Here is an 11,046-nt window from a genome sequence, read left to right on the forward strand (position 1 = left end):
CCACTGTTGCGTCATTTCCGTTACTTTAAACCATGACGTCATTATTACATACTGCGTTATTACTGAACACAAGAATCAACTGTCTGTTAGTAAGCAACTTGTCAGCTTTATTTGAATATGAAAGAGTTGCAAACAGCCATAATTGCGATCAATTACAATATTTTATTCATTTTTATCTTTGTATAATCAAAAGGCAGAGTAAGTTATTATGAGCTCAACATGCAGACTTGAAACAAGAACAGGTTTATGATTAAACATTTTGGACTTGCTAACCAGCAGTTTTGTTTTGTACGCAATTTCTTTACAATACTAAAATACTTTCAAAACTGAGAGTGTGAATGATCATCAATATGACAGAGACGGTCAAATCTAGAGATCTGTGTGTGTTAGGGATGTACAGTAATTAACAAACTTAAAGTTCACCTTCAGAAAGTTTCTTCTGCGAAATGCAAAAAGACATTTTGAAGAACGTTGGTATCACCAAACAACATTCGAACGCAGTGGGTTCTATTGAATGGACACAAAACCACTGAGACACTTCTCAGAATATTTTTTGTGTTCCAGAGAAGAACGAGTCATATACAGGTTTGAATCGTCATGAGGGTAAATACATTTTGACAGAATTTTTTGTGAACTGTGACTTTAATGAAGCACTTCTCATTATACAGTCCAGGGCCTCATGTATAACACTTAACATGGCCATTTTGTGTGTGTGCAACTGTTATACATCAGGCCCCATGAATACAGTATACGTATTTGATTGGGATGCTCTTACTTTTGTCATGTACTTGTAACAAGATTTAGTAAGTATATTATTGCCAAGCCTAAAATCTAAAGCATTTGTAAATCAATTCTGCTTTTAGGTTCAGTCATGACTCCTGCAGTTCCTGGGTGAGTGCTGGGAATCTGTGTTGGCTGGCCTCTCAGTGTCCATTTGTGCATGCGTCTGTGTGGTTGAGTTGGAGCGTGATGCATTGCCATCACTATCAAAGTCTATCTCTTGATCTGACAAAAGCCCGAGACCTGTATGACACAGCTGTCTCTCAAGCGCTGTGATTCTTTGCTTTAATCTGCTTTGAGTTGCTGTGAACTCCCCTAACAACCGGGCAAAACGTGTTTGCAGAACATCCAGAGAGATCTCCAAACGTTCAACCTTCTCGTCTGTCTCCATGACAAGAATGCATCCCTTTGCAGCAGCACTTTCATCCAAAAGCCCCTGTTTCCTCAAAATTTCCCTCCCACGTTCTTCCAGGACCTTTTGAGCATCTGGGTATTCGGTCACGGCCTCCATGAGGTCGTCTTTCGAAAGGCAGAAGAGGTCAGAGTAGCCGATACTACGAATGTTAGCAGTCCTGCGGTTTCCCATTTTACTACCCTGAATGTTCAGAATGCTAATTTCCCCAAAACATCCCCCAGCTGTTAGCAATGCAAACTGTGTCACTCCATCATCAGCAACAACTGCTAACTTTCCCTCTTTGATGATATACATCTCCTTTCCGATGTCTCCTTTTCGGCAGATGTAGTCGCCGGGACTGTATACCTGAGGGCGTAGTTTTAACACCAGCTCTACCAACAAGCCAGCCTCACAGTCCTGAAAGATGCGAACTTTCTTCAGAGTGGTTAAATGAACGTTGATTGCGATTTCTGCCCGTAGCTTGTCAGGAAGGTTCTTTAAGACTTCCTGCTCATCCACTGCTTTCTGATTGGTCCACAGGTAGTCAAACCATTTGATGACACGTGTCTCAAGGTTACGGCTGACCTTGCGAAAGTGCATGTAATGTTTGATAGCGTCAATGCGTGCCTGGAACTCTGCCCGCGTAGCGTTCATATTTGAAATCATGGAGCCCACGTTACCCACGATGGTGGCAAAAATCAGGACTCCAACTAAAAAATCGAAGACCACAAATACATATTCCTCATCCCGTACTGGTGGCGGCATCTCTCCGATGGTGGTGAGCGTCAGTGTCGACCAGTAGAAGCAGTACACGTAACTCCGTCTCAGAGTTCCAAACTCTGAGGAGGTGATATTGGGATAAACCCATTGATCAGATCCAAATCCCAGAGATTTTGAGATGGCATAGTAGATACAGGCATTCCAGTGGATGATGACCAGGATGTAAAGCACCAAGTTCCAGATTCGGAAGATGTTTGGGTAATTGGTTCTCGTCTCTGTTCGGTTGAAGAACTCGAACATGCGGGAGAAGCGCAGAAGACGATTGAAACGTAGTTGTGGTGTGTTGATGCTCAAGATGATGTATGCCAGGTCAGTGGGGAGGATGGAGATAACGTCCATTTTGAACTGAAATGTATGAATGTAGCTGTCTCTGAGTTTTGCTAAGTCCTTCACCAGAAGTCCTTGTTCTAGGTATCCTGAAAGGCATAAAAATACTTCATAAGAGCAAAATCCATCCACACTGCTAAACTGAATAAATCTTAACTTTTACTGTTAAAGGCACAGTTTGTATAATCCGCCGCTAGAGGGCGCACATTCGAAACAGATCAAAACAACAACAACAGCGTAGCTTGATGACGCTGTGAAGGAGTGTGGAATAATGGGATAGTTGCTTGACAGACGCTACAAACTAATACTTTCACATTTGTCCACAAGACTGTGTTGTCATGGATTCTACGACAGTAAGAGTGGAAACCGGGGGTAACGCCAGAGACTGTGTTATAAGGGAGGTGCAAGGTCTGGAGAAAGCGTAACGGCTTACACGAATCACGTGAGGCACCTCAGCCAATCATACATATAACAGCCTCTAGTCTCCTTTTCTGCATTCCGCTGAAGGTTGCAGTCTTTCCGTCTTTGGTAACGCGGATATGACGCCATTGACAGGTGACTGCCAGACACGGCCCGTGTTACTGGTTGAAATGACAATTTTCTCAAGATTTACAAATAGTTGGGAACATTTGAAATATTGTAAGTACTCAACTGAACAAAATATATAACACTGGCCTAGTGGTTTTTGGATATTTTACTGCAAAAAAGTTACAAACTGCACTGTTAATTAAAAGTATTCAATTCAAAAACAACTGCCAAGAATCGATGTGCTTATCTGTTGAAAAGTGAATTATGTGAAGCAACATTAGCATATTAGTATTATTAGCCTTTGTTAATGTTAGTTACTATAATTTTAACATGCATGGACACATAAATTTTTATTTAAAATATGTATTATTTAAATGTTGAAATGAACATGATTAATAAATGCTATATTGTTAGTTTATGTTAACTAGTGCAGTTAACTAATATTGAACAATTTCTCACATTCTTATTTTTTTTACACATTATAGAAAAAATATTAGGCTTATCAAAACTGTGTTAGCATCTTCGCAGAAATGTTATCATGGCATTTTATCAAGCATCTTCTTGCAGTTTTACCCTGAGAAACCTTTTAAACAATATTTATCTATATTTATAACAATATCCCATCTATCCTGTGCTCTTACTGGCTGCTATTTTTTCATTATTCAGTCAAAGTTATCTATATCAAAGTTTTTAGTTTGTAATAATTGTTTTTTTATTTGCACAGTCATATTTTTGTTCTACGAAAAGTGCATATATATTAGCAAAAAGAAATGTTGAGAGTTTGTATGTTAATATATACACTAATACCTGTCCTTAGCCGCATACATGAATCCAGTATGTAGACAAAATCACACATGTAGTCAAACACCAGCCAGACAATGGCATTTTCAGTCTGGAGTTGGTCGAAACATGCTCTACACACAAAGAAACAGCAAAAATGAAGAAAATGATACGAATTCACTCATTGTAACACATATCACAGCAAGAGAGCTTATACTAAAACCCCCACACACATGCAGTCAATCAAACTGTTCTCAGAGGGCTGTTCTGTTGATGGGAAAGTGACAAGCATAACAGAAGTCTTTCAACATCATAGCAATTAGTTACACCAGCAACAAATACAACAACACAGGGGATTAAACACTTCTGGATGAAATGTGACGCTTGGTTAGAAGCACATTGAAGGAGTAGTTCACTTCAAAATTGGCCCCCATTCACTTTCCATTGTCATTTTTATTCCTACTATGGAAAGTCACTTGGGGCAAATTTTGAAGTGAACTACCCCTTTAACAATTAAGGTAATGATGAATATGTAAAGAAACGGGACAGGTGAAAAGTCATACCTGCCCACAAGCAGAACCCAGTTATAGAGCACAGCTGCGGCGATAAAGAACAGCCAATAATAGTATAAATCATCAGAAGGAGAAACAATAAATGTTTCCCATGTCTTCCTGTGGCAAAAACAGCACACACGACAAATATGGCATATCAGCATGAAAATAGGATGTTTGCAATTGTCAATTATTTGTAAATCTATGTAACAAAAAAGACTAATAATAAAAGGTACTTTAATAAAGAGTGGTCTTCAAAAAGGTTTTTGTTCACCTAAATCTTTTTAAGGTAACAAAATAAAAAAACAAGTACTATTTGTTTTAAAGAAAGTGCCTGCGTGTACAGTATGTATGCGTGCATGATGTCCGTTATATTACTTTGTGTTTCCTTTAGTGTTGCCATTGGCATCTGGTTGGTTGTTGCTTCTTCGGCTTGGAATGGTTCGTACTTCGGGTCCACGGAATCTCTCCAGGAAGGAGTCTGGTCTCTCCTCCTCCTCTACCAGACTTCTGTGTGCCCAGTCTCTCAGAGTGACCACCAGACTCACCAATCTGGTAAAGCAACCAAAAACTTTTTGTCAAATCTGGACTGCTACATTTTAGAAGGCGTGTCTGTGGACATGTTTGTGTACTGAACCTTGACAGTGCCCCTCTCCCTCGAAATGAGTTTCTGGACGGCTCATCCCGAGGTTCTAGAGCGCCTACTCGCTGAAGCTCAGAGGACGTGTCATCACACACTGACTGAGATCTGAGAAAGAGTAAAAGATGGAATATAATTGTATGTAGACACAGGTACCTTTTTATCTTAACTTAAATATGCCAGTCTAGAAAAAAATACACTAAAAAATACAGGTTTTTTACAGTTTTCCACGTATAATGTCAAAATAATTTTACAGAATGTTGCTGTTTTTACAGATTTTTAATGTATTTTTTTTAAATACGGTCAAAAAGCACAGAAAAAGACTACAAATTTGCAAAAAATATATATTTTACGGTTTATTTTTGGTGCAATTATTTTTGTACCGTGTAGGTTAGAAATGGTTTGATTATTTATTATTATTCCTAACCGTTCACATTAAAAAACTATACTATATGAAAATGTTCAACCTGTTTTTCAACATAGGTTAATTAATAAGGTTGTTTTAATGGTTTTTAGCTTTTTTTCTAACATAATGTTGACTATTTTTTCTTCTGAATGATGTGTGGACTGATGAATTATGCCAAACATGACCAGGAACACACTAAGAAATTATTATCACTGACCTGCTGAGCACACTCTCTGCTCGGTCCACCTCATCCTCTTGAGTTTTCACAGAGAGACGATGAGAACAGGGAGATCCCTCAGCTGTTGCCTGGCCCATCACTACACACAAAACCAGTACATAAACACACAAAAATACATAACCATCTCATCTAAATAAGGACACAGCCTACACTTCTAATGTTGTTAGGTAATAATTATTAAAGACTAATCCTCACCCACATCATACCTTGACCCCCTATTTTAAACTATGCATTTTAGGGGAAAACAAAAACCATAAAAAAATGACATGGAATTATTTTGTCCTAGCGAGACAACGGGGCCAAGGACAACATTCCTGGTTATCCCCCAAACTACCCACGCATGCAGCGGCTCACAAGTTACTGTGATCCCTTTCCTGCAATCACTACTAAGATTTAATGTACAATGTGGTCCTTTCAATGTCTCATGAGCACATGTTAGAAAACCAGAGAGATGGAGATAGAGAAACAAAGTGCAGAGGGACAACAGGTCAGGGGAGCTGCCAGCAAACATTTCTCACCTGGGAATTTGGTCACTATGACGATCCCCTCGGCTTAACGTGAGTGACAGACAAAAGGACAGAGAGAGATTTAAAACCATCTCCTAAATCGGGTCTGAGAGATGATCTCATGATAACTGAGGGAACAGCACTGTATGGATGAAGAGATGGATGGAGTCATGGAGGGATGGATGGCCCCGTGTCTGGATGAATGTTAACAATGTTTTTGTTAATCAGCCCATCATTAAAGAAACACAGAACACAGAGTGACACACAGCTCCCGGCACTCGGGACAAACACACACACAGCCAACATCTCACGGGAAATCAGGGTTGCTAACAACCGTTCTTATGACTCGCATGTACACAGTTAATATGCATCTGATTTTGAAACACTTGTTTTAGGTTTGTAAGTATTTTTATACCGTTTACAGTAAGACATTTAAGCATTGTTCCATGAACTTTCAAACAGAATTCATGCACAGTGTGAAAATTAAGTATTTTTTAAAATCGTTTTTAATCTGTTATATGAGTTTGAGAAGTAAAAACTTTCTACAAACATTCACTAAAAATAAAATTACATATTAACATAATTAATAAAGGAACAGGGATTTGTATGTAAAAAATGCTATAAAAAAAAGAGAGAAATGTTTATAAAGTATGTCTGTGGGAGTGAGTTTTCCGGAAAGATCTATGAGAGACATAATTATTTGTATAAATCTGTCTGCGTGTCTAGATTCATTGACTCACCCTCAGCTGCTCCTCTTCTTCAAGATCCATAAAAACTTGGTCCGTGATAGATTTTGGTGTTCATTAAGAAACACGGACATTCCAACATCACAAGCAGGCAAAAAGTGTTTCAAATCTTCATGCTTTATTCTAACAACTTACATTTCTCTATGTACTTTAATCAGTGTTATTTTATAATCAGCGCATCTATCTCTCTTTAACATCTCTATAGTAGAAATCCGTCCAGCCAAAATATAGAGATGGAGGGAGAGAATTAATGGCAGGGTGTATAGGGGTAGAGCTGGAGAGAGAGAGAAGGGGAGGAGATAAAGTGAGAGTTAGTCAGATAAATTCAGGTAAAGAGAAATTTTTTCAACATCCTTGATGACCTGTATGTTAGTAGTTAATAAAAATAAATAAGCTTCCTAAACGAGTGCTTAAAAATATATAAGATGTAGGCTTTACTTAAGAGGATGTAGCTCTGCAGTGAGATGTAAAAATAGTTGCTCAGTTATAGAGACGTACCAACGTTCCTGTGGCTTATAGTTCATCAAAAAATGAAAATTCTGTCATCATTTACTCACCCCCTTGTCATTTCAAACCCGTATGACTTTCTTCTGCAGAACACAAAAGAAGAATAATGGTTATCTAACAATGGTATAGCCTACCCATTCACTTCTAGCAGATGGACACAAAACCAATGCAAGTCAATGAGTACTGCCATGGTTCGGTTCCCAACATTCTTCAGAAAATCTTCTTTTGTGTTTCACAGAAGACAAAAGTCATATAGGTTCGAAATGACAAGAGGGTAAATGATGACAGAATTTTCATTTTGGGGTGAACTATCCCTTTAACAGGTTTCGAATGACATTAGAAACACCAACGCCATTGGTTCAAATTCTAGGGAATGCAAGTACCGATAAAACCGTTTGAAAGCACTGTTAGCTTTTTTGTTTGATTAATACATTTCTGCCAAATGCAAAAGCATATGTAAACAAAATGGGGGGAAAATACCTGTCATCCATTAGAATAAGTGATTGCATAAGGTTTGTATACACAACATCAGGTAAGACTCTGAAGACTCTATAGTTTGAGAGCAGAAGATTTCTCCTTGGACAGTTCTAGAAGCAGTGTACCAGTAACAGCTGCGCTAACTCTGAACCCAATGGGCCAATCACAACCTCAAGGAGTTGTAACGGACGAGCCCAGTGGGCCAATCAGAAACCATCCAAGCTCAAACCACACAGTCCTTTTTCTGAAATACAGTGTCACATCAATAATCTCAACACATTCAACTTCTCTTTAGTATAACACGCCTTTCCATAAAACATCTGCAAAATACAACAACAAAGAATAAAGAAGTTGCAAAATGTTTATTATATACACACATATATTTATTTTCTTATCTGAACCAGCGGATAGAGCTGTATATTGCCAAAGGCATTTTTACATTTTGGTTTTAACCAAAATATAAACAATTGAAAATAAAGAGATGCTGTTTATTCAGAAAGACTGACATTTGGCCACCAACGTCTGAAACAAACAGGGCTTTCACCCCCAGAAAAGATCATTCAAAACTGTCTTTTGATAACATGCATTTTAAGTTACAAACTCCCACAATCAACTTAAGCATGGAGGCAAAAATGTGCAGAAAGAAGCAGAAGTAACATTTTCACCCAACACATTTGTTCGATACCAATGCTGGTGTTTGTTAACATAGCTACACTGGCATAAAATATTTCAGAGACATCAGGTAATTAAAACATGAAAGCAATAAAATGAATAATATCACAAAGAAATATTACACTCAACATAATTTTCAACCCAGTTAATAGGGACTGAAAACATACAGCTACGCCCCAAAACTGAAGACAGCAGTGTCTTATAACACATTATTTTTTTTGTTTATCAGCTTTTGGTGTGCAGTTAACAGTTTAATTTCAGCATGTTAGAGTGGATTTGAAAAGCTGCAGAATTCACACATCCATACCGCATCCATACGCACCCTCACCCGCAAGAAAATGATACATGAAAAAATAGTGAAGCCATTTCTATTAGGAGTCAGTAAACAGAGACATGTTCCTCAATCACTCAAACATACAAACATTCACTCTCACACACACAGCCGGTCTTCTTTACACCTGGTCTCTGAGTTTAGCAAGTCTTTGTGAGAGCTCGTCCTATAACAAGAAACATAAAACTGTTATAGAAGATATTTCACATGCATGTTTGTATGCCGGTATGCTGTGTATGCATTATAATACCTGTTCTGCAGATGCAACACTGGTTCCCACTGATCCTGTCTGACCTTGAGGAAGCTCCAAATTGAGGTCCAGCCTAAAAACATATACATTGTAAAAACACATTTTAAACTAGTTACCAGAATTTTTTTGTTTTTCCTTTTGATTAGAATAATTTTTTAATGTTTGAGTTTTTTTTTTAAGTACATGCACTTTTGATATTATTTGACAATTAAAAAAATATAGAAAAGTGTAAAAAAATCTATTCCTGCTAATAAACAGAGCACATTGTTGGCCACTTAGACAAAATGTACGACGCTTTTTTTCCATTGTTAGTTGCTTTGGATAAAAGCATCTGCTAAATTAATAAATATAAATTTATAAAGATCTTACCCAGTCTCATCTGCCATTTCCATCATCAATGCATCGACTTGACCCTAAAACACAGAACAGTGTCAAAACAGTCAAATAACTCTGTGTGTATGTTGAAATCTCTTGTGCTTTAAGCATTGTTGTATGTGAGTGTGTTAAGTATCACCTGTGGTGTGGTCAGTGTTGTAGTGCTGCTCATTGTGTCCTCCATCTGAGACGTCTGTACATCCAAAGTTTCAAACTGACGTTCAAACTTCTCCATCAAAGCAGATATCTGGCCAATCAGAATGCAGAATTACCATCATATCAAATCAATACCAGTGCACTGAAAACACTTCAAAAGAGTGAAGACCCAGATGCAGATACCCTTCTTTCTTCCACTCACCTTCTCAAGGTTCATGCTTTTCAGGGTAACATCCATTCCCTTCACCACGCCAGCCATGGATTTGGTGACCTGCAGAAAAAAGTAAAAATTTATATCTTAAAAATCTATTTGAGAAATGATCTAGTGTGGGTCTGGGTGCGTTGTGTGTACCTTGTTCATGGTGACCGCTGTCTGTACTCGAGCAGCCACCGCATCAACTCTGGCGCTCATTCTGAGGAAATTCACAGATTGATTTTTCTGGCGAATGGCATTTTCTGCATGTATCCGTGCAACCTCCGTGTTGCCTTTTTGGATTGCCTAGATAATCGAATAAAGCGGTCAGATTTCTTTGCCCTTTCTAGGACGAAACATTACTCCTGAATAAACAACAATTACATACTATGAAACAGAGAACATAAACATTTTCATATTAAAAACAGCCAGCGTTTCATACATGTATTAAAGTTACAGAATATTTTTCTTTATTATGGGGAAACGGTTTGCTTACCTTCTTGACTTTGGCCTTCTCTGCCTTCTCTTCTTTGTCACATTTCTTAGAGTTGCGTTGAAGTTCTTTGGCTGCAAACTTGAGGTTAAACAAATTCTCTGAAGTCGAAGGTCAAGGAAAAAAAGTTGATAGGAAAAGGATTTACCATGTTTAAAAAATGTTTAACCTAAAGGTAAAAATAACGAATTAGGTCCTCCTAAAGCACAATAAAACAATCAATGTTGCATTGTCCAGTTACTGAACAAACTTGACCGACAGGCTGGACTGAGAAATCACCTAGTAAATAACACGAAGGTGGGGAAGTCTTACGTCACCGGGTTACGCTCTACGTTAAATGTCAGAATCTAGCTTAGCTCACCCTTTACATTGAATATACACAAAAATATAACAAACGTAGTTTACCGACTAATTTAGGTTTCATTTAAAAAACCAGCTGTTAACCATAAAATCAGAGGGACAGTCAAATCACGTATCATTATCTAACCTCTAAGATAAACAGAAAGTGGGTTATTCGAATTCATACAGCTGTAAAGTAATCCGCCTTAACGTTATGTTTCAAATAAAAAGTTAAAATCACCGTGTTCAGCCCATAATTAACTCTTAAGTAAATATGTTTACAGTACTAATGCCAGTGAAGTAAATGTAAACCGGCCGGGCCTGACCCTTTCGGTCCTCTTCAAGATACTCTCCATGTTCGACATTTCGATCCGCGTTTGCTGTTATTTCCAGTTGAGAATCAGTGCCGAGCTCAAGGGTCCAGGTAGTTTCAGCTATCTTTTTGACCAGCTTTATGTAGTTCTGTAACTGTCCTCGCCGTATCTCTCGCTCTGTTTGTTGTAATTTCCCCGTATTCACTTCCGGCTTATCCAAACAACTGGCGTGACGTCACAGTCATGCGCTCAGATCGGCGATT

General features: G+C 38.1%; 2 protein-coding genes across 2 annotated transcripts; both read right to left on the bottom strand.

The window, feature by feature from the left end:
- Positions 1–110: 110 nt before the first annotated feature.
- Positions 111–6,887, bottom strand: cnga2b (cyclic nucleotide gated channel subunit alpha 2b). Its single transcript, XM_057325621.1, has 8 exons — positions 6,671–6,887; positions 5,943–5,975; positions 5,404–5,503; positions 4,778–4,888; positions 4,519–4,692; positions 4,153–4,260; positions 3,617–3,723; positions 111–2,370 (listed from the first exon to the last, which is right to left on the bottom strand). The coding sequence occupies exons 3-8, from the start codon at positions 5,499–5,501 to the stop codon at positions 866–868; spliced, it is 2,103 nt and encodes a 700-aa protein (XP_057181604.1). The 5' UTR covers positions 5,502–5,503; positions 5,943–5,975; positions 6,671–6,887; the 3' UTR covers positions 111–865.
- A 1,116-nt stretch (positions 6,888–8,003) lies between these two features.
- Positions 8,004–11,017, bottom strand: chmp1b (charged multivesicular body protein 1B). Its single transcript, XM_057325657.1, has 8 exons — positions 10,819–11,017; positions 10,134–10,231; positions 9,797–9,943; positions 9,647–9,715; positions 9,428–9,535; positions 9,283–9,326; positions 8,914–8,986; positions 8,004–8,829 (listed from the first exon to the last, which is right to left on the bottom strand). Exons 1-8 carry the CDS (start codon positions 10,832–10,834, stop codon positions 8,785–8,787), a joined length of 600 nt encoding a protein of 199 aa, XP_057181640.1. The 5' UTR covers positions 10,835–11,017; the 3' UTR covers positions 8,004–8,784.
- Positions 11,018–11,046: the final 29 nt, after the last annotated feature.

This window comes from Triplophysa rosa, linkage group LG2 (assembly GCF_024868665.1).
Source record: "Triplophysa rosa linkage group LG2, Trosa_1v2, whole genome shotgun sequence".
NCBI classification, from domain to species: domain Eukaryota; kingdom Metazoa; phylum Chordata; class Actinopteri; order Cypriniformes; family Nemacheilidae; genus Triplophysa; species Triplophysa rosa.